Raw genomic sequence first — 24438 nt, 5'->3', positions numbered from 1 at the left:
ATACACACACGTTTCTATATGAAAATATGAGACTTTCCATTCATCCAAATGTTGTATTTGGACAACGTGTAAACAGTGCTAAACCAGAAAGATGTCTATAGTAAGTGAGGTGAATTTGAAACAGTTTTCTTACTAAACCATAATCTCCATGCATCAAAACACTGCCTATTACTTTTGTCTCTCTAGTGCCAAGCACTCAGTCTACTACTTAGTAAGCACTCTGAGTATTTGTTGAATAAATCAAATGAATGAATGGATGAGAAAAGCTTGGATAAATTATTGCTGATATTATGGACTTCAGCATAGATTTGGTAGCACTGGTAAAATTGCATTACATGTGAAAAAACAAAAATAGTTGCTTACTATTATGAATGAAAGGAAAGACTTCCATTACACAGACAGAATCTGTATAATGATTCATATTTTCCAGGGTGGGTATAGTCTGATAAAGATGTGACTGCTTAGCCTTAAAAGGATTGCTACTTTTAACCAACTCTAGCATTGCTTTTTTGCAAATAAAATTTTTATAAAATCTTTTAATAAAATTAACAAACTCAAAGTTACATGTAAATAGAAGAGTATCTTTTAATTCAGTAGTTATAAAATTAGTGCTTTAAAAATGTTTCTTTGAATCAAAACTTTATTCCAAACACTGCTTTTTTCTTATCTTCCATGGGCTTACTGTTTTATCTTGTGTGGACTGATAAAATAGAAGAATTGGCTGTAGAGTAGTTAATTACCAAGTAGGTAGATATAGAACTAAATCTTTTAGTTGTTATCTGATGCATCACAGACACAATTCTGGAGAATTCTGTAAATGTTTTACATGTTGACATTTGTTCACTGAATTGGAAGCTTTTATCAAATATTAATGGAATCTAATGGAAATTTTTTACTCAAGAGGCAAACTCTTTCTTCCTTTAACTAGTTTTACTGAATGTATTTTATTAAATAGTCTTACAAACTTGAATGAAAGTTATAAGGAGAAATAATTCATTATTCCCAGGTTTATTAAGAGTGCTTGTTAAATTGAAGCTCCTGATCACCTAGCATGTTTTTTTTCCTCTACTGTCTTTAAACCCCTCTGTTTAGATTATGTATTTTTATAGAGACTTGACACCTTTTAAATATTCTTCCTGCCTTCGACTTTTCTTTTCTCATTTTGATAATTCTAGTTAACAGTAAAGTTATATAGTTCTTGGAGGCAAAATTCAAATGCTTCCATTTTACTCCTTGTTTAAATATTTTTACAGAGTTTTAAAGCAGATTACAAAAGCCAAAGAGTAAAACAAAGCTTGGAATTTTCTGGTTCTCACTATTGTCCCATCTATTTTGACTGAGTTTGGTAGTTGGCTATTTGTCACTATAGTACAGATCCAGTATATTCTGCCTTAAAAGACAGGAGAGCCTATCAAAATACACAAGGCTTAATACTGAAAATTCCAGTGCCGCAGAAGCACTTGGAAAACTGCTCCCAACTGCTTGGTGAATACCTGCAATTTCTGTGGTGGTAAAATCACATTATAGTAACTGAATCTCCTGGACTATTATAGTTTCATTTATTTACCGATTTTCTTCCCAGTGGGTTTTTCAGGACCCATGTTATGTTTTTCATCACCCAGAGGTTTTTAATTGAAATGAGTGACAAGTCAGCTGCATTGCAAAAATGTTTCATGAGAATAAAGCAACTGCCAATTTATAACTAGTATTCCTCTGAATTCAGTGCAGAGAAAAATGTCGCTCATCTAAAACACTAAGACTTACACAATATTTACATGCTCCAAAATCGAATTTCCAAACCTACAAAATTCAATGCCACTAATTCTCTGCAGTTACATTGAGATATATGGTTATTCACTGAAAGTAGGAATAAAGTTATATATTCTTTCCCCAGAAAAAAGTGCACGTTTGGAAAAAAAAGAAAAGAAAAACCTTTTTTTTTAATTTGAAGGAGTATATGAACGCCTGTATCCCAAGTTAAGGAAGTGGAGTCAGTGAATGCAGACTTCTCTTTGAAGCAAGTTTATGATAAGGGTAGGAGAGAGATTCAACAGTAACAATTTGTTTTGGATAAAAAGAGACTTAAGCATGGGGAAGGACCCAATAAAGAAAAATAATTTGAAGCTAAGGGCAAGATATACATGATGGAACAGGGTCTCAGTGGAGGCACAAGGAAATAGGATCATGGGCACAAGCAGATGGAATAACTCCAACAGTAGAGAATTATACTACATCTTCTGAAATGGAAGAAAACAAGAACAATGTGGCTGCAGATACATTTATAAGGGAGAGATTTTTAAACCATGCCTGAGAACTTTATTTTTCAATGAAGTAGAATAGGAGGTTGTGTTCTAAGAGTAAAGAGATTGTGGTTGTGTAAAAAGCGAACATACAGTTGATTCTAGAACATAGGTTTGAACTGCACAGGTCCACTTATATGCAGATTTTCTTCTGTCTCTGCCAGCCGAGACAGCAAGACCATCCCCCGCCTTCCTCCTCCTCCTCAGCTTATTCAATGTGAAGATGATGAAGATGACCTTTATGATGATCCAGTTCCACTTAACAAATAGTAAATATATTTCATCTTCCTTATGATTTTCTCAATTAAGATTTTCATTTCTCTAGCTTACTTTGTTAGAATACAGTATATAATACATATAATATACAAAATGTGTGTTAATTGACAGTTTATGTTATGTGCAAGGCTTCCAGTCAACAGTAGGCTATTAGTAGTTAAGTTTGGGGGGAGTCAAAGGTTGTATGTGGAGCTGGGCATGGTGGCTATCGTCTATAGTCCCACCTTTTCAGGAGGCTGAGATGGGAAGATCACTTGAGGCCAGTTCAAGACCAGCCTGGGGAACACAGCAAGACCTCATCTCTAAAAGAAATTTTTAAAATTTTTTTTAAGTTATATGTGGATTTTCAACTGTACAAGGGTCAGCACCCCTAACTCCTGTGGTGTTCAAGAGTAGTAATTACAGAGTAATCATTGAAAGGATCCAGAAAAGGGGGAGAGAAAATTGACAAGTGTCCATATGAGGCTTAGAGATCATGGATTTGTAGTGGTATTGATCTTCAGGGTAGAAAAGCTAAGACAGACAAGGATCCAAGAGATTCAAAACTGGTTGAGAAATCAAAAAATCAGGACAAGTATAATTGGTAAAGGATAATAGAGCTACCTTAGGAAGAAAATTGATCAATCCCAATCAAATATTTCTTGTGTCCCTCAGTGCCCCCCACCAAGTTATATCTTCAGCTCTGACATCTCTCCTAAGTTGCAGACCAAAATTTTTTATTTTTTGCCAGGCACCTCCATTTGTGTATCCCTCAGGGATGTCAAACTCTCAAATTTGAGATTGAGCTCATCTTGCCTTTCAAATGTCCCGTTTCTTTTGGTGGCATTTGCATCTTTCTGATTGCCCATAATTGTGCTTCTCTGGTCCTTTATCTCCCCTAGCTAACCAATTGCTAAGTCCTTTTAGTTCTGCCTTTGTAACTTTTTTTATACAGTTGTTTTTCTCCATTCCCCCTGCTACTAACCCATGTCAGGCCTTCACTATTGGCCTTCACTGCTGCAATTCCCAAACAGGTCTCCTTGCCATGTGTCTCTTCACATACTAGTCCATTCTTTTTCCAGCTAGCTGTAATAAGGCTTAACTCTGAATCACAGTGCTTTGGGAGGCCAAGGTGGGAGAATTGCTTGAAGCCAGGAGTTTGAGCCCAGCTTGGGCAACATAGCGACCCCCATCTCTACAAAAAATAAATTTAAAAAAATAGCCAGATGTGGTGGGGCATGCCTGTAGTCCTAGCTACTCAGGAGGCTGAGGCAGGAGAATCACTTGAGCCCTGGAGTTCCAGCCTGGGTGACAGATCAAGACCTTGTCTATTAAAAATACATAAATAAAATTAATTTTTTTAAATAAAAATAAAAGAGTTGACTTAGGTATGTCTACCAGGATTTGCTTGGTTAGAGGTACTTAGCTTTCTTCTAAAATCTATGTTAGTTAATGGTGTTAGAAAGTCCCTCTTAACTAGCACAGAAAAAGAATGGATTAGAAGCAGTAGAATTGTCAATTTTCATTAGCATGTTTTATTTTGTAATGACAGATTTCAAAAATTATTTGAAGAGCACATACAAGTAGGCCTTTAAAAATCATAAGATATATTCAGTTCTAAAATGAATCAGACATGTGAACTTGTGTGGTCTAGTGGTTAGAAGTGTAGACTAGTGGGAGGACTTCTGGGGTTCTTTGCTCATCATTTACTGACTTACATGACCTTAAGAAAGTCACTTGAGCCTCACCTTGGAGTTAACACTTGCTGAAACTTCACAGAAAGGTTTAAGACCAACAAGTTAGCCTCATAAAAAAATTTTTTTACAAAGTTTGACTCAGTGATCGAGATCCTTCCTCAAGGGGAACAACTGGGAAAGAACGGGCATTCTTCAAGAAAAATAAACTCGTTTGCTCCATTTTAGAAAGTCTCCAACCACCCATTTTAAAGGGTCTGAATTTTAAACTCAGCTCTTACTTCTTGGCATTTGTTTCCCTGTCAGTTGTAAAGCCGTGTTTACTTAAAAACATCAACAGGAGCAGCTTAGGAAAGTACCACGAAGTAGTTAACTCTGCCCGTGGCCCATTCCATGTTATTTTATGGAAAAGGAAAAGCTCTTCAACTGGGTGACAGATTCTTTCCCTGTGACTGTTGTGTTACTTTGGAGAGGAAACCAGGGGCCATAGATTAGACAAATGTTTTCGGAGACTCACTGACAGTTGCATCTTCTTCTGCCTTCTCCTCAATAAGTAACAGGCAAGGTGGAGAGTTAATATTAAATATGAAATTGTAATTACTTGCATGCTAAGGGGCTCTGAATATACAGATAAAAATTTCCTTTTAATTTATTTATTTTAAGAGGCTCTCACTCTGTCACCCAGGCTGGAGTGTAATGGTGCAATCATAGCTCCCTGCAGCCTTGAACTCCTGGGCTCAGCAAAGCAATCCTCCTGCTTCAGCCTCCCGAGCAGCTAGGACTGAAGGCGCACACCACCACACCTGGCTAATTTTTAAATTTTTGGGTAGAGACTGGATCTCGGTATGTTCCCCAGGCTAGCCTTGAACTCCTGGCCTCAAGTGATAATGCCACCTCAGCCTACCAAAGTGCTGGGATTACAGGTGTGAGCCACCGTGCCCAGCTAAAACTCCTTTTAAAGTATATAACATAATTTTTTTTCAATATCTGAAAGAGGCATTTTGCAAAGTGTCTGGGGTTTATGTGAACAGCCCTCAAATGCCTGAAAATAGATGACATTTTGACCCTTTGTGTTACTGGTCACAGCTCTTCTTTGTTTCAGTTTTGAGTGTATGGTTTTGCAGACAGAAGTATTCTGGTTTAATCCTTTATCATTTAGCACTTGTAGAGAAGGGAAAATCCAACTCATTTTTTAGAAAGACGACAAAATATGAGTAAGGTGACAATTGTTACTGCCATGCAGGAAGAAAGGAGTAGTGTGACTTGATAGATAAGCAAATAAGCCAGATACCTTTGTAATAAAGGTATCCATTTTTAGCACTGTTCTTATCCAGTATGACCCTGGATAAATCCCTTACTTCAGCTGTCAAAGGAAACTAGCCAGATAGGTCAAAACTAAATCACACTTGAGGAAATTAAGTAGTATGGCTTCATAAAATAAGACTATGCAGTTAAACCGCATCTTTTAGATTTTTTACTTACCTAAGCCATTATTAATAGAAGTGCCTCATATATCCCAGAAGGCTTTTGATTGTGATTCCAGTCCCCCAAAGTGTCAGGTATTGTAATATCTGTTTGTTTTAATTGGCAAAGTAATAAGCACAGTGCCTGTGTTTGTAAACATTGTAGGTATTTCTGTTTAACAGAAATATGCCTCTTCTCCTTCCCAGCCTTAATTTCTGGAGGATGAGAGAGTGAATATTAACAGAAAAAAAAAAACAAACATTTTAAGCCCAGTGTCATCTCTTAGCAGTCTTTGCATCTTCATCACCTTTTATGCATGGTAATCAGCAGGACAGGTTTCCCTACTGCAGCAGAACTCTATATGAACCCAGTAATTTCTCAAATCTGATAGGTACAGAAAAATGTGTGGCTTTTCACTTCCTGTCCCGTCCTCTAACCCCAAACCATAGAGAAGCATGCTTTCTGGTGACATTTATTCACATATACATTCTCACAGCTCACTCTTCCCGTAAGATTGAGTATGAGGAGTGTTGTTCAGTGTCATTTTATAACAGCTACCAGTTTGAGTCTGCAAACTTGGAAATCGGTTATGAACACTTAGGAAACTCCCTCTAAGAAAGAGTGATTGCTTCTGCTCAGTTTGGAGGGTCAGATTTGGGGATATCTGTGCTATATCATTTTAGGCAGGTACCTGAAGTGATCTTCACTCATATGTCACCCAGGATTACTCCAGAAAGGATAATTCAGATTGTGCCGTGATTTATGGTGTTCCAAAAACTACAGTATGGAGTTCCCAGTAGTTCAATATGAGTGCAGTGAGCAGGGCAATAGGGGCCAGAATGGGCAAGGCCGTTTTGTGCTACAGGAGATGGATAACATAGAGTTCCATTATTTTGGCTCCACTTGCTCAATAAACTACAACTTTAACTCTTTATATAGCTTTCTCTGTTGATAGGATACAAACCAGTGACTTAAACGATTATAGGTAACTTACTTCAGAAGCTTAATCAAGACTTTGTACAGCTCTAAATCGTTGATGTAAGGGTTTGTTAAAAATGCCAACTTTTAATTAAAAGATTCTCTCATTTCGGTTGTCATGCCCAAACTTTGAAACATTTCTTACTACTATATATAATAATTCCCGTTAACCAGATGTTGTTTGACAGCTCAGTAATAACAAATGGAGGGTACTTGTCCTAACCTGACTTGCATTCTCTTCTTTTGATGTGTAACATATGTGCAGCAATCAACTAAATAAAGCTCTTATCAATAAGATGCAGTTTGACACTTGCTGTTTTGCTTTTGTAGTTAGGCCATTTACCATATGGTAAAGAACTAGTTATAGAAGGCTGCCTGTCTTTTCAGAACTGAGGTTTGAGTTTTCATGAGAAGTTTCTTCTAGTTTGTGATTTATATATTCCAAGTTTTTATTACATAGTTTTTTTCAGATTATATTCTCCAGCATATAGACTGTGCTAAGCCATCCTTTTACTGTCACCTTTAGAGGTTTTTATTTACACTTAAAAGCACTTGAGGGAAATAAATTTAAACATAAGAATCTTTTGTTTTTACTTATTGCCAGTCATATTCTCTAACTATTTTAAAGGTATTTCCTGCATAAAACTAATTGTTAAATTATCAGCTGTAGTGTATTACTGTTTTTTATTTAAGTATAAGAAGTTCTTTGGGCCCAGTTAATTATGGTTTTCTTTGATGTTCACTATTAGAAGTTGCAGGATTGGAATAGAGGCTTGAGTCCCTTTCAGAGTATAATGAGATAGAGGTTCTTTAATGAAAAGGAGTAATTAGCATATCATAATTAACAGAGCACAGATAAAGGATTAAGAGGAAGAGGCTCCTGGGGAGTCAGTTTAACAAAAAAAAGAAGAGGGGTGGGTGTTTGATAAGATCGTACAATTGTACTTCAAAGATAACTTAGAAGTGAGAAATTTTATGATATATTTCTGTGGGGTGGGATATGTGTTTTTTTTTTTCAAGTAATGAATTTGGACAATATTCTGGGGCACTACATCTTACGAAAATGAAAAGCTAGAAGGGGATATAGGAAAGAATGCCAATCCAAATACAGAGTAGTCAGATGGCATCTATAAGGAAAGATTAAAAGGACTTGGAATTAACTGTGAACCATTTTCAGGAATATGAAGGAATAACTGTAAGAGCTTGTCCCCTACCAAAAAAAAAAAGTTCCATGAAGGAGAAAATAACATTATGCAAGAGACATTTAGATTATACATAAGGAATGATGTCTAGAATTTAAGGTTTGTTAATCATTGTAGCATGCTACACATAGAGGTAAAGAATCCCTGTCTTTTGAGTTCATAGAGGTAGTTTATTAGTAGTCTTGTGAAAAGAGAGCAAATCACTACATTAAGAAAGGGTCTTGGCTGGTCGAAGTGGCTCATACCTATAATCCTAGCACTCTGGGAGGCCAAGGTGGGAGGATCCCTTCAGGTCAGGAGTTTGAGACCAGCCTGAGCAAGAGTGAGACCCCCATCTTTACTAAAAATAGAAAAAATTAGTTGGGCATGGTGGTGCACGCCTGTAGTTCTAGCTACTCAGGAGGCTGAGGCAGGAGGATTGCTTGAGCCCAAGAGTTTGAGGTTGCTGTGAGCTAGCCTGATACCACAGCACTCTAGCCTGGGCAACAGAGCGAGACTATCTCAAAAAATAAAAAGAAAGGGTCTTGGGTCTCTTATCTTAGATCATTTAATTCTTAATAGGAAACTGAAAGGGAGTATAGATTCCAAAAACAGTGGAGTCCTCATTTTTCTGCTACTTTCATTTACCTAAAGTGGCCTCTTAAACTAGTTCTCTTGACATTCACATTCTTTTGGATAGGAGATAGACAAGCAAACAAATAATAGAATTAGATAGTAATACAATTAGATAATTAGTAAGGATGATGGAGAAATATAAAGTGAAATAAGGAGGTAGAGAGGGTGAAAGTGAGAATGATTCAGATGGGAGAGGTAACTGACAAAACTGAATCACATGAAGGGGCCTACCACACAGAAATCTGGAGGAAGAACATCCCCAAACAAGTCCCTGAGTTGGGGACAAACTTAACCTCAGTACAGTTGAGGCAAGTTTGTCCAGTATGGTTTGAGTGGGGTGAGTCAGGGAAAGTACTCTCTCCAAGTAGAAGATTCTATGAGATATTTTTGGTTTCTAAGCATCCTTTATCCTGAAGTGCTCCAGTATGCAGGAGATCTTTCATAGACCAGACTCTGAATATCCTAGAGCCAAATGGTTTCTTGGGATTTTTTTTTTTTTCTTTTTGCCCGGGCTAGAGTGAGTGCCGTGGCATCAGCCTAGCTCACAGCAACCTCAGACTCCTGGGCTCAAGCAATCCTACTGCCTCAGCCTCCCGAGTAGCTGGGACTACAGGCATGCGCCACCATGCCCGGCTAATTTTTTGTATATATTTTTAGTTGGCCGATTAATTTCTTTCTAATTTTAATAGAGGCGGGGTCTCGCTCTTGCTCAGGCTGGTCTCGAACTCCTGAGCTCAAACAATCCGCCCACCTCGGCCTCCCAGAGAGCTAGGATTACAGGCGTGAGCCACCACGCCCGGCCTGGGATTTTTTATCTCCTGTTGTAATTTCTCTAATCATCAGAGCTGTAGTATATAAGGCATTGTATCAGTGACTGAATTATTCATTTTAATTAAAACTGATGCATAATTGCACCATTTATCGGGGTTAGCAAGCTATTTGTAAAGGGCCAGATCATAAATATTTTTGTTTTTGCCAGCCCTATAGTCATGACTACTCAATTCTGCTGTTGTAGCATGAAAGCAACCAATAGGATACATAAATAAATGGGTATGGCTATATTACAAGAAAACTTTATTTACAAAAGTAAGTGGCAAGCCAGATTTGGCCCTTGGACCATAGTTTGTCCATGGACCTATTCTAGTACATTGAGAAGCCAATGAGAGATTGTAAAGAATTGGGTGGGAGGAGAACCGTGACTTAAGAATGCCACAGAAGCCAAAAGAAGAATTCTAGAAAGGGAGGATGTGAATAGGGACATCACATACTGCAGAGTCAACTAGGAAGAGAACACAGAAGAGGCTCTCAGATGTGGCAATTAGACCATTATTGACCCTAAAAAGAACAGTTCCAGTAATACCTCTTTTTTCATTTGTCATTGGTCCTGGTTCTAAGCACATGTAGGGACTGTGTTGCTCAGTGATTTGTGGTTTACAAAGCCTTCTTCCATGGTCATTGATAACAAAAGCACACTCTGGATAGAAACCTATCTCCGAGCTCAATGTTTGGACCTCTACATCAGGTTCTCAAACTCAAGTTAGCCTGATGACACCTGTCATCAGGGCAGCATGTGCCCTAAAAATAATCCCAACAGTTTGTTAGTAGCATCTTTGACAATAGCTACAACCAGCTCTTATAGTTGACCAAAACCATAATGGTCTGATAAGGTGTTATGATCTTTCTTCTGATTCATCTATGCAAGCACAGAGCCTCTTGCTACAAAGATAACATGGAAATTCAGAAAATGCCCAGTAAGCAGCCAGGCTGAAAGAGTGGGCAGTTAATTAATTGCCATTAAGTTAATAAAACATATTAAAGTAGATGGGACAAGGAATCTGGAAAACATAAAGATTATATATAGTCCTTATTCAACTTTGTTTTGGAAATAGAAGCAAATCATAATTCTTTTGAATCATTCATAAAATTATACCATAAGCCAGATTTTCAGGATTTGGCATCTTTCTTGAAATAATATTTATTATGACTTTATAACTTGTCAAAATCATTCTTCATTTTTTGTATTCATGGGCCTGGTTTGTAGAGAGGATAATTTTAAAAACAAAACACAATTTTTATGTGACTCTCCAAAAGTAATTCACTGGATTATTAATGCTTAGAGATGCACAAGAACCATTACAGTATTTATTCATTTATACCTCACCTTATTCCAAAAAGAATTTAAGTCAACTTACAACTCTTAGAAAGTTAATACAGTCAGCCCTTTGTATCTGTGGGTTCTGCATCCATGGATTCAACCAACCATGGATTGAAAATATTTAGGGAAAAAAAATTGTGCCTCTACTGAACATGTGTAGACTTTTTTCTTGTCATTATTGTCTAAACAATACAGTATAACAACTATTTACATAGCACTTACATTGTATTAGGTATTATAAGTAATGTAGGAATGATTTAAAGTATATGGGAGGATGTGCATAGGTTATATGCAAATACCATGCCATACTATGCCATTTTATATGAGAGATCTGCAGATTTTGGTTTCCATGGGAGATCCTGGAACCAATCCCCCATGGATACTGAGGGACAACTATATTATATAGTTCTATAATCACTTATGTTCTGTTAGGGACTGGGGTTTGAGAAAAAAGTCTTTTCAGTTAAAGATTAAAAGGGAAATCATAGGGAATAAATAAAGTTAAAGGAAATCTCATCAGCTAACTTTCCAAGAGTATAATTATGTAACAACACTTATGTTAAGTGTCAAATATTAAGGACAATCAGGAAATCCTGGCTCCGGATGCCTGAGGATTGCTCTCTATCTCCTTGATGACTTGCCGCAGAAATATCTGGGCCCCAAGTTGATGTTCTTGTCTCCACCAGACATCAGAGTTTGCGTGATTTTTCTATCAGTACTTCTGCCTGCCAACTACTTGCCATTTTTATATATGGTCCTCTAGTTCTCTAAAGCAAATTTAAATCATTCTGTTCCTTCTGCATGTTCATTGAGGGCTCAGTACACATCAGTTAGGCAAGTAGTGATTAAATTTATAGAGTGCTCTACAGCTTGCAAAGAATGAAAACTAGCACATTGGCTAAGAGATTGGGCTTTTTGAGATAAATTGTTTAGGTTCAAAGCCCTGACCTGATATTTACTATCTTTGTGACCCTGGGGAAAATACTTCTATTTTTTGTGCATTTATTTCCTTGTCCATAAAGTGGAAACGATACCTATATCCCTTAGGATGGATCACTGTATAATTAAAGGAGATAATTCATGCTTAGAACAAATACATAGTATAAGTACTCATTGGTAGCACATGGTCAGTGTTAGTTGATGTTAGTTGATGTTACTGATAAAAAGAGCTATCCCATTTGAATTTTGTAATAATCTTTTATGGCACTTAGGTAGTATTAGCCCCATTTTATAGATAGACCTTAAGGTTTTGAAGTTCAACTTGCCCAAAATCACGCAAGCATTCCTCGCAGAGCTAGTATTAGAATTGTGTTGTATATATAGTTTCCCTAGGGCTTGAGGTTAGACTGGGGAGTAATAGGTTTCATCTCAGGAGCCAGCTCTAAACAGCTGAAGTGGTATTCACAGTCCTGTTTTGAGAATTCTCAAAGCAGGTCCATGCTCATTAAGAAAAGAATGCTTGATTAATGAGTAGTACTTGCCGTGGACTCAGGAGCACAGAGTGGGATTACATAGTTGCTTTCCTTTTTATTTTCTCCTCCCTAAAGTTTCTCATTAACCCTAGTTTTTCCTTTATAAATAAAAATTTTAGGTAAATTCAAACACATAATGAAGTTATTAATTTATGGAATCATTTTAACCCTATAAATTTGCTGGAGAACTGTTACTATTCCTAAAATATTTTGTGACTAGGGCAGTTGATAGAGGAATTCTCTTATAAGCTGTTTCTTTATAATAATTCTTCACATTTTCTGCTTTCATGTGGGCATACAGGTTGAGAAATCTGGGAGGCACTTTTTATTCTTATTTTGGGGTTAAGTTTAGAAATTGGGGTTAAGTACTAATGGCACTTTGAGAAGTAATTGTGAAAACCTTATTTCATATATGTGCCAAATACTTGTCTCCTTGAAAGTCAGAGAAATTGATTTGGATATGTCATATATATATATATATATACATACACCATTTTAAATACTCACAAAAGCTAGGTTTCTATGGAGATGACATATTTGATCTGCCTGCTTTGGTCTTCTTGGTTTTATTTTAGCCAATGTTATCCCATCCCTGGTATTTCTGGCCTTATTGTGGGAAAGCAGCAAGTTATATTTTAAATGCTAACATCACCTAAGTATGAGGAAAGCCAGAGTTAACTTCTGAGTTCCACTTTCTCTGCAGGAAGATTCCTCAGGAAAATGTGGCCACAACTGTCTAGGTTTACCTCGGTACCCAGTTTGGGCTTGCACTGGAAAACTTGGGTAGTCCTGTTCCCCAGTATAAACTACCTTTGGGGAGTGGAGTACCTGCAGACAAAGCTCATGAAGTCTGAGAACTTGGTACTCTGTCCTCTACTGAAGTTCCACACTGAATACCATAGAGCTGATCAGCTCTTATTTCTTGAGCTTTATTGATTTATATCTGAGAGTTATTTTATTTATATTTGATATAGCCAATAGCAAAAACAAGATTAAATAAGCATCTGAAAGAGCTTTGTAGGAAGTGTAAAACTCTTTGGAGAAAAAAGAATTTTGTCTCAAAAAGCTTTCCAGGAATATAACTTGCAAAGACTCTGAGAAGGATACTCTCTAGAGACAAAAATACTTATGAAACATAGGGGTCTTTAATCTTTGTAATTAGATTAGATATTGCTAACTTTTTAAAAATCATGCTTATCACACTTCAGTGAAAACTAATTTTTAATATTCCATTATATGCAATCAATCTTTAGGCATATTTACCAGAAATGGTTAGAGAAAAAAGCATATTGTTCCTTATGAAGTTGGTATTAAGTGCCTTGTGAGACGTTATTCATTTATTTAGTGTTTTAAAAAATAAAAATATTAAGGTTTCACTCAAAAGGTAATCTTATTTATTATTTATTGTTTTTTTCAGGTAGTATAATCCAAATATCCAACATAGATTATGTTTTTAAAGTAATTCTCGGCTCTAAGCTCCTCTCCACAACCTCCCTCCCCCCACTGAAAAGAGTTCATTTTCTGAGCAGAATTTTTGTATTTTTTGCTAACATGATAAAAAACATGATATAGATTCAGGTTTTTAGGCTTCTTTCCATACTTAACAATATTTGATCTTTCAGTCATTTTCTGAGACTTCTCTTCTCCCTTTGTTAGTAAAACCTTCTCTCTCCAGGAGTTTTGTTAAATCAGAGACCTTATTATCCACATAAAATTCTCTGTGCCATTGTGAAGATGGGAGTCCCTTAGCCCTTATCATTTCATGTATATGCATTTAGTATTTTTGGTTGTTTCAGACTGACCCCAACTCTTGGCATTCAGAAGCATTCTTCGGAAAACGTGATGTTTACAAAGTTTATAGCCACCCTGCTTGAAGAATTACATTTAACGAATGAAGACCTTGAAAGTTTAACTATTATATTTAGAACCAGCTGTTAACCAAAGTGGTAAGTTGGATTGTTTTACTATGGTTTTTTCATCATCTGTTGCCTATGTGGATTCTTTTTTTCATATTGAAAATTTTAAAAACCAAGTTACAGACCTCAAGGTGCCCTCAGCTTGCTAAGGAAAGACATGGTATCTATCCCTTAGTTCTCAGCTGCTTCAGTCACTTCCTGCCTACTCTTCTTACTTCGTGCCCCATCCTTGTTGCTATTCCTCCTTGTAGGCTACAACAGCTCTGTTTCCTGCACTCCAGGAAACTCCCCATTATCAGTATCAAACTCAAGCCTGGCCATCCTACATGTCCCATTTGATAAGTTTCTTCCCAGGAAGTAGTAACTTACTTCATCCCAGCTCCTGCAGTAATCCATTGTGAACATCCTCATCCTACTGCCTCTTCAATGAAATAACGCCCTACCCAGCCAATACCTTAGTCATCTTATGGGCAGAAAGCAGGTGAATTTATTAATACAAGTCTGGCTTTGTTGAATCCTAACCCGGCTCCCAAATACACAGCCCTCTCCTCTTATCCCAAGTCCTTGCCTCTTTTTCAGAACTGCCCATCAGAGTATTCCCTCCCTTGTCCTGCCTCAATCATAACTCTCTTTCTCTTCCTACCTTAATTCTCACTTCCCACAGTCCCAACGGCTCAGATAGGTATTGATTTAATGTTATAACTGAGGAAATTCATCCTAAACCACAAATGAGATCCTATAAGGTGCATTTTCTTTTTATTCCCCCCCTTAACTTTACTTGTTAAATGATAAAAGCAATATAAATGTGTTGTAAAATAAAAGGCAATACAGAATTGCATATATAATAAAAAAGGAAAATTCCCCTTCACCTCTGCCTTCAATCTCACCTCCTTCACAGAAGCACACTTGATATCTGTCATGCAATATTTATTTTCATTATTTGAATTTTTATAAAACAATCTTTAAATATACAGGAAGGATAATTGAGAGAGTTATTTTGGCAGATAAGAAAGAACAGCATCCCTTTATTAAACCTGCTAGAAAATAGAATGTAAGGAATTAGCACTGTAACTGCCTCCCAGTTTATCCCCAGTGGTCTTTTCAAGTGATCCTGCTACCCTAAGGACCCTGTAAAGCAAAGGCTATTTTACTTAGGGAGTGAGCTCAGGCTGGCCTGAATAAGCATAGCATTCAAAGGCCCTTAGCAAATATGGTGAGGTTGTAGTTTTTTTTTATTTAATGTTAGGTCTAGAGAGTTGAATTAATCATACTCCTTAGCTCTTGACACCTTATAATTAAAAGGTTTCTTTTTCAGACAAACCAAGAGCAAACAGTGCCTAGCCAGAAGTTCTTCTAGACCTGCTTTAACAAACAGATACCAATTAAAAATCATTTTTAAGCCAGGCACAGTGGTGCATGCCTATAGTCCCAAGGAGGCTGAGGCAGGAGTTCAAGTCTAGCATAGGCAACGTAGAGAGACCCTGTCTCTAAAAAAATAAAAATTAAAATAAGTAAATAAAAATTACAAAATTATTTTAATTAGCATATTTTAAACTTGTATGTAAACAGATGGTGTTAAAGTGGTTTTAAGGACTTTCAGCAACAGATATTGTAAGTGGACTTAACAGTTGCCCTATGATCATCGTTTATTTATATTGTTCATTTGCTTAAGTAATCAAAGGTAAACCTTGGTCAGTATTACAAGGGATTATCAATAAATGCAGCCTTACTACATAATTTTCCATATGAGAAATAAAGATGGTTGTGAGTAGGTAGACTTTTTTCTGTTTGCATGATTTTGGTAAACCGTGGTAAATTCATTTGAGTCTAAAGATTTTAATGTCTAACCATTTCAAGATTACTAGTTAGTATATGTTAATATACTTTCAGCTTCAAATAACAGGAAAAAAATCCAGCTCCAACTAACTTTTGTTATGAGGGTATATTAGTTATCTTTTGCTACTAACAAATTATTCCAAAACAGTGGCTTGAAAGAACAAACACTTTTTTTATCTCACAGTTCCTGTGAGTCAGGAATCTGGATACAGCTGAACTGGGGGCCTCTGGCTCAGGGTCGCTCATGAGGTTGCAGTTAAGCTATGTGCCAGGACTTTGATGTCACCTGAAGGCCCAACTGGAAGAAGAGCTCCTTTCAAGCTCACTCACGTGGTTATTGGCAGGATTTAGTTCCTCTCAGGCTGTTGAACTCAAGGCCTCAGTTTCTTCTCACTGACTGTTACCTGGAGACCTCCTCTAATTCTTTGCCACATGGGCATCTCTGTAGTGCACCTTACAACATGGCATGTGGCTTCCCTCATGTGGCAAGTGAGAGAGGATACCCATGATGGAAGCCACAGTCTCTTTGTAACTAATCTCAGAAGTGATGTCCCATCATTTTTGCTATATTCTGTTAGTGAGAAACTAGTTACTAGGTCCAGCCCACATTCAGGGTAAGAAAGTTGTATGAGGGCATGAATACCAAGAGGCAGCAACCATTGGGGGCAATCTTAGAAGATGTCTACCAGACACAAAATTGTTCAGTAGTTCTCTGGGGGAGAGGGGGGTTGGGGTTTTTTGTTTGCTTGTTTGAGAAAGGGAGGGTCTTCTGTCATGCAGGCTAGAGTACAGTGGCGTCATACCTCACTGCAACCTCAAATTCCTGGATTCAAGCAATCCTCCCACCCCAGCCTCCTGAGTAGCTGGGACTATAGGCGTGTGCCACTGTGCCAAGCTAATTTTTTTTTTTAGTTTTTGTAGAGATGAGGTCTCGCTATGTTGCTCAGGCTGTCTCAAACTCCTAGCCTCAAGTGATCCTACTGCCTCAGCTTCCCAAAGTGCTAGGATTACAGCTGTGAGCCCCTGTGCCTGGCCTCCCAGTTTTATATATAGCATACCACACTGTCCTCTGGTGAGAGTTTTGAACTTCACACTGATTGAGGACACCCCTGAACCAATTTACTTGGCCACAGAATGCTATGAGCTAACCCAATGATTCTGGCAAGGAATGAGGGAAACAGAAAGGATTTTTCAGCTGACCAAGATCAGTCAAGGTATATCCCTCAAGTTGAATAATGAAGCTGGGTCTATTCCACCCAAACCACTACTGCTACGTAATGAGGAAGAAATGAAATGTATATTGGAAAGACAACACAATGTCTACAACAGCTGATAAAACATTTTAGATGTTTTATTCAAACTATCCTTTTTTGTTTCACAGATGCATTCCATGAAGACAAGACTAGAAAATGAACTTCTGTTCACCATTTCTAGAATTCTAGCCACCATGATGGTCTGGTGGTGACTGATAACTAGCTTTATTCCAAGAAAGACCTTTACCTCCTTAGGTTTCAACACCCTACCTCCCAGTCTCTCAGTCCCTACCTACAGAGGATGACTTCCCCAGATAGAGGAGAACCATTACTCCAACAAGGATAACCAAGTCTTTGCATCCCTAGCTACCAGACGTAGTATTTTTATTTGAAAATGAAAGTTGCAGTGTCAGGTTGAAACTTGGATGACTATTCAAGAAAATATAATGATCTCTATCTAATTTTCCTGGATGAGTCCAACCATATCAGTTGACCAAAAAGTTGAGAAAATTACCATTTTGGCCTCCCAATCTAAACTCTAGATTCTAAAGGACAGCAAACAATTAGGTCAATAAATGCAATCTAAGACAAAGTTCTTTAGAAGTCTAGTCATTTTTCTTTTAAAGAAGCTGGCTATGCTGTAAAATGGTCCTGAGCAATATGGTTAACCTCAGAAATCCAAAACAGGAGACTCCCAGAACCTTCTGGACTCAAGAAAATTTTTAAAAATAGAATTTGTCATTTGTTTTCAGGAAAAACAATTTCTAGAATTTAGATTACTTTTTAAAATGTATATCAAGCAGGCAAATCAGCAAGGCCTCTAGAGCACTTGAAAAGGGGGTCCTGAGACAATATGGAGAGCTTTACTGGAAGGCTAAGAAAAGAAATGAAGTCAGATCTGTACTCTTGGATACTGGAAGAAATGACAGCCCAAGCATGGAAAGGGGCCAGAAAGCAGCCTGGTGGAATGGGGAGCTCAGTGGGCAAGGAGGTAGGGATATGATTTCTCTATGCAAATAATTAGCTCTGTGGCCAAGTCACCTAAGCTTTCTGGACTTCAGTTTTTTTTACCTCATATGACTGAAAGAGGGTCTCAGCACAACAAAAAAATCATAGTGTACTAAAACTAATCCAGATCAGCAAGGTTACAGGCTACAATAATCAATATACAAAAATCAATTATGTTTTGCATACTAGCAATGAAAAATTCAAAAATGAAATTAAAATAATTTCATTCAAAATAGCACCAAAAAGAATTAACTACTTAGGAATAAATTTAACAAAAGAAATACAAGACTTATATAATTAAAACTATAAAACATTCAGAGAGATTAAAGAAGATATAAATAAATGTAGAGACATTTCATGTTCATCAATTGAAAGATTCAATATTCTTAAGATAGCAGTTCTCCCCAAATTGATCTACAATGCAATCCCTGTCAAAATCAAAAGCAAGCTTTTTTTGAAAAATTGGCAAGCTGATCCTAAATCTTATGTAAAAATGCAAAGATTCAAAATGGCCAAAACAATTCTGAAAATGAAGAACATTTCCTGATTCAAATCTTACTACAAAGCTACAGTAATCGAGACAGCATGCTATCGATGTAAAGATAGGCATAGATCAATGGAACAGAAATGAAGGTCCAGGAATAAACTCTTTTGACAAAGGTGCCAAGACCATTGGAGAAAAGATGGTTTTTTTTCAATAAATAGTGCTAGGACATTTGGATATCAGATGCAAAAATGATTAATTTAGACCCTTGTCTCCCACCATATCAAAAATAAACTCAAAATGGATTAGAGACCTAAATGTTAGAGCTAAAACTATAAAACTTTCAGAAAAAAACTGGAGAAAACCTAGATGACTTTGATTTAGGAAAAGAGTTCTTAAATAAGATACCAAAAGCACAGTCCATAAAAGAAAATATTAATAAATTGGACTTCATCAAAATATAAAACTTTTCCACTTCAAAAAGCACCAGTAAGAAATTAAATGACAAACCACAGACCGGGAGAAAGTATTTTCAAATCATATGCAGTATCTGACAAAGGACTTATATCCAGAATATGTAAAGGATTCTTAAAAATAAGACAAACTATTTAAAAATGGGCAAAAGATTTTAATAGACATTTCAGTAAAGAAGATATACAAAAAAGATATAGCATACGAAAAGATGTATAGCATCACTAGTCGTTAGGAAAATGCACAAGTTAAAACCAAAATTAAGTACCACTTCAAACCCCCAAGACAGACAAAGATTAAGTGTTGGTTAGGATGTGAAGAAACTGGAGCCCTAATATAATAACATTGCAGGCAGGATTGTGCAGCCACTTTGTAAAACAGTTTGACAGTTTCTTAGAAAGTTACCCATAAGTTTACCATATGATCCACCTATTCCATTCAAGACAAATGAAAACATGTTCACACAAAGACTTGTAGACAAATGTTCATGGCAGTATTATTCATATTAGTCAAAAAGTGGAAACAATCCAAATGACTATCAACTGATAAATGGAATTTTTAAAATGATATATCCATACAATGGAGTACTGATATCTGCTACAACGTGGATGAAACTCAAAAATGAAAGTGAAAGAAGTCTGATGCAATAACCCATATATGGTATGAGTCCCTTTATATGAAATGTCCAGAAAAGGCAGGTCTCTAAAAAGCAGATATTAAATTAGTGGTTGCATGGGTCTGGTCTGAAAACAGGGATCATCTGCAGATAGGCACAAAGGATCTCTCTGGGGTGATGAAAATGTTCTAAAACTGAATTGTGATTTTTGCATAACGTCATAAACTTTAAAAATAATTGCTTTGTGCACTTAAAACAGGTGAATTTTATGTGTATAAATTATACTTTAATAAAACTTCAGAATCATAGATGATGACAGGGCCCTTCTCTCTGACCTACTAGTGACACCCATCGTGAGTAAAAAGGGGGAAAAGCTGCTGTATCCCCACTTCTTCCCTGTGTCCAGAGGTGCCTCTTCAGTCATCTTCCATACCCTGAAGGTCTAGGGATCTCAGGTAAGGAGCCAGCAGCTCACTATAAAAACTAGGAATCTAAATGGACCAATGCCCAGATGTACTACTGCCACCAGGTCACTGCAGGGCCAGCTACTTTTAAGGATGCTGCATCTGTCTTCTATACACCCTTGCCAAGTTTATGTTAGCTCGGGAGGACTGAAACATAATTCAGTTCAGTTCCATGTACTGTGCTGGATCTTGGTTTCTAAATATCATTTTCCAATAAAAAGAACCCAGGCTTCCTGGGAAGATAACTAGTTCTAAGGCTGGGGCAGAGGAAATATAAAATAAACCTGGAACATGGTGTAGTACCAGAAAGTAAACAAATGCTCAAAAACAAAAGGATAGGAGTGTGTCAAAGACACAGGAGCTCCCAATGGCCAACGCTGGAACAATTTCAGCAACAAAATAACACAGTATTGAATTACAACCCAAAATATACAATATACATGAGTTCATACTGCTATAAATGATTTAACACGGGTGAGAAGAGACAAATCTTCCTCACAGAAGAATTCGAATATATTAATACGAAGAGCCCTTCTACACTACCCAGAGAGAGGTCCATATGACATTGTTCTGGGTTCCCATCATAACTTAAAGGAAAACTTTCATGACGTCCAGAACCCTTGATGTCCTGCACTTGAAGGAGGATGTCCTCAATTTCCTTGCAGCAGGAAATCTGTTGGCACCAACTTTGACTTCCAAATGGAATAGTACATCTACAAAAAGGAAAAGTGATGGTATCTATTTATACATCATAAATCTGCAGAGGACCTGGGAGAAACTTCTGCTAGTGGTTCACACCATCATTGCTATTGATAACCCAGCTGATGTCAGTGTCATATCCTCCATAAATACTGGCTAGCAGGCTGTGCTCAAGTTTGCTGCCACTACTATGAAGTCCGAGCCACTACTATTGCTGGACACTTCACTCCTGGATCTGTCACTAACCAGATCCAGGCAGCCTTCTGGAAGCTGCATCTTCTGAAGGTTACTGCTGCCAGGATTGATCACCAGCCTCTCACAGGAATCTTATGTTAACGTGCCTACCACCTCTTTGTGTAACAGATCCTTCTCTATGCTGTGGGGACATTGTCTTCCATGCAGTAACAAGGGAGCTCATTCAGTAGGTCTGATGTGGATGCTGGCCCGGGAAGTTCTGTGTAGTCTCCAGTGAGCACCGGTGGGAATTCATGCCTGATCTCTACTTCTATGGAGATCCTGAAGAGATCGAAAAGGAAAAGCAGACTGCTGCTGAAAAGGCTGTGACCTAGGGGAGTTTCAGGGTGAGTGGACTGCTCTAGTTCCTAAGTTGACTGCTACTCAACCCAGGGTTGCAGACTGGTCTGCAGGTGTGCTCTGTACCTATTTGGCAGGTCCCACTGCTCAGGCCACTGAATGAGTAGAAACAACCACTGAGTAGTCTTAGACTGTTTTTCTTAAGCTGTTTGCTCTTTAACAGCAAAGAGATATAAAGTTCTTAGAAAAGAAATAAATAAAGGTGGGGCTTAGTCCACCCTTTGAGTGTGGGTTAAATTTAGTAACTTGCTTCCAAAGAATAGAGTAGGGAAAGGAAAAACACTACCTTCACCATGTGATGAACGTAACACCACCATCATCTGTACATCATGTACTCCCCAATAGGTGTGATGAGAAGGGCACTTCACCTCTGTGGTATTCTTCTCAAAAACCTATAACTTCAGTCTAATTGTGAGAAAACAGACAAACCCAGTTTGGGGACATTTCTACAGGGCACTTAGTGCTCCCCAAGACTGTAAAGGTCATAAAAAACAGGGAAAGACCAAAAAATTGTCACAGACCAGGGAAACATGCAAATTAAATGCAGTGTGGTACCCTACTCTGGAACAGAACAGAAAAAGGATATTAGCGGAAAAACTGATGAAATCAAAAAAGTCTAATGTGAACAGTGGTAAACTAATGCTGTTTCTTAGTTCTGACAAATGTACCATAGAAATGAAAAATATTAATGATGAGAGAAATTGGGTGAAGGGTATACAGGAACTCTTTACTATCTTTGCAACATTCTGTAAATCTAAAATTATTTGAAGTTAAAAAGTTAAAAAAAAAAACCTGGCTAGACAAGGGGGATGCAAAGATAACAAAGACAGTCACTGCCCTCTCAGGTTTTCATTCCGCCTACAGGAGGGGGTCACAACTAGGGTAAATGCTCTAAAGAAGGATACATACTCTGGTTTGCCTGGGAAAGTCCTAGGTAACACCTGTTATCCCACTATCTTTTTTTTTTTTTTTTTTTTGCTTTTTCTATTTTTCTTTTTCTTTCAGCATACTATGGGGGTACAAATGTTTAAGTTATATATATTGCCTTTTCCCCCACCCGAGTCAGAGCTTCAAGCATGTCCATCCCCCAGACGGTGCACATACCCATTCCCTCCCCCACACACACCCAATGAATGTTACTACTATATGTGCACGTCAGTGTTGATCAGTTAATACCAATTTGATGGTGAGTACATGTGGTGCTTGTTTTTCCATTCTTGTGATACTTCACTTAGTAGAGTGGGCTCCAGCTCTATCCAGGATAATACAAGAGGTGCTAGATCACCACTGTTTTTTTGTGACTGAGTAGAACTCCATGGTATACATATACCATGTTTTATTAATCCACTCATGTATTGACGGGCACTTGGGTTGTTTCCACATCTTTGCAGTTGTGAATTGTGCACTATAAACATTCACGTGCAGATGTCTTTTTTACAGAATGTCTGTATTTTTCCTCTGGGTACATGCCCAGTAATGGGATTACTGGACCAAATGGTAGTTCTCCTTGTAGCTCTTTGAGGTATCTCCATATTAGTTTCCACAGAGGTTGTACTAGTTTGCAGTCCCACCAGCAGTGTGAGTGTTCCTATCTCTCCGCATCCACACCAACATGTATTGTTTGGGGACTTTTTGATAAAGGCCATTCTCACTGGAGTTAAGTGATATCTCATTGTGGTTTTTATTTGCATTTCTCTGATGATTAGAGATGTTGAGCATTTTTTCATATGTTTGTTGGCCATTAGTCTATCTTCTTTTGAAAAGTTTCTGTTCATGTCCTTTGCCCACTTTTTTGATAGGGTTGTTTAATTTTTTTCTTGCTGATTTTCCTGAGTTCTATATAGATTCTAGTTCTCAGCCCTTTATCGGATATGTAGCATGTGAATATTTTCTCCCATTCTGTAGGTTGTCTGTTTGCTCTTGTGATAGTTTCCTTGGCTGTGCAGAAGCTTTTTAATTTGACCAGGTCCCATTTATTTATTTTTGTTGTTACTGTGATTGCCTTTGGGGTCGTCTTCATAAATCCTTTGCCTAGGCAAATGTCTACAAGAGTTTTTCCAACATTTTCTTCTAGAATTCTTAGAGTTTCATGCGTTAGGTTTAAGTCTGTTATCCACCATGAGCTGATTTTTCTGAGAAGTGAAAGGTATAGATCCTGTTTCAGTCTTCTACATGGGGTTATCCAATTTTCTCAGCACCATTTATTGAATAAGGATTCTTTTCCCCAGTATATGTTTTTGTCTGCTTTGTCAAAGATTAGATGGCTATATAAGGATGGTTTTATATCTGGGTTCTCAGTTCTGTCCATTGGTCTATGACTCTGTTCTTGTGCCAGTACCATGCTGTTTTAGTTACTATAGCCTTGTAGTATAGCCTGAAGTCTGGTAAATTGATGCCTCCCAATTTGTTCTTTTTGCTTAAGATTGCTTTTACTATATGGGGTCTTCTCTAGTTCCATACGAAGCATAGAATTATTTTTTCTAGATCTGTGAAAAATGATGTTGATATTTTAATAGGGATTGCATTGAATCTGTAGATCACTTTGGATAGTATAGACATTTTAACAGTGTTGATTCTGCCAACCTATGAGCATGGTATGGTTTTCCACCTGTTTATGTCCCCTGCTATTTCCTTCCTCAGTGTTTCGTAGTTCTCCCTGTAGAGGTCTTTTACCTTCTTAAATATATTCCCAGGTATTTTGTTTTCTTTGTTGCTATTGTGAAGGGTATTGAGTCTTTGATTTGGTTTTCAGTCTGACTGTTGTTGGTGTATAGAAATGCTACTGATTTCTGTACATTGATTTTGTAACCTGAGACATTGCTGAATTTGTTTATCAATTCCAGTAATCCCATGGCAGAATCTTTGGGGTTTTCTAGATATACGATCATGTCATCAGCAAAGAGCGATAGTTTGTCCTCTTCTGCCCCCATTTGGATGCCCTTGATTTCCTTCTGCTGTCTAA

The 24438-nt window shown here is 37.4% G+C and overlaps 1 protein-coding gene across 1 annotated transcript in view; it reads left to right on the top strand.

Moving 5' to 3' along the window:
• Positions 1-17460, top strand: part of RPAP2 (RNA polymerase II associated protein 2) — a 76935-nt gene extending 59475 nt beyond the window's left edge. The window contains exons 12-13 of the mRNA XM_012661051.1: positions 13932-14081; positions 17269-17460. Of these exons, the coding sequence (XP_012516505.1) occupies positions 13932-14073 (142 nt within the window). The 3' untranslated portion in view covers positions 14074-14081; positions 17269-17460. The remainder of the gene's footprint in view (positions 1-13931; positions 14082-17268) is intronic.
• Positions 17461-24438: the final 6978 nt, after the last annotated feature.

The sequence above is a fragment of the Propithecus coquereli genome, unplaced genomic scaffold (genome assembly GCF_000956105.1).
Source record: "Propithecus coquereli isolate 6110/MARCELLA unplaced genomic scaffold, Pcoq_1.0 Scaffold7, whole genome shotgun sequence".
Lineage (NCBI taxonomy): Eukaryota > Metazoa > Chordata > Mammalia > Primates > Indriidae > Propithecus > Propithecus coquereli.
This window is presented reverse-complemented; position numbering and strand designations above follow the sequence as displayed.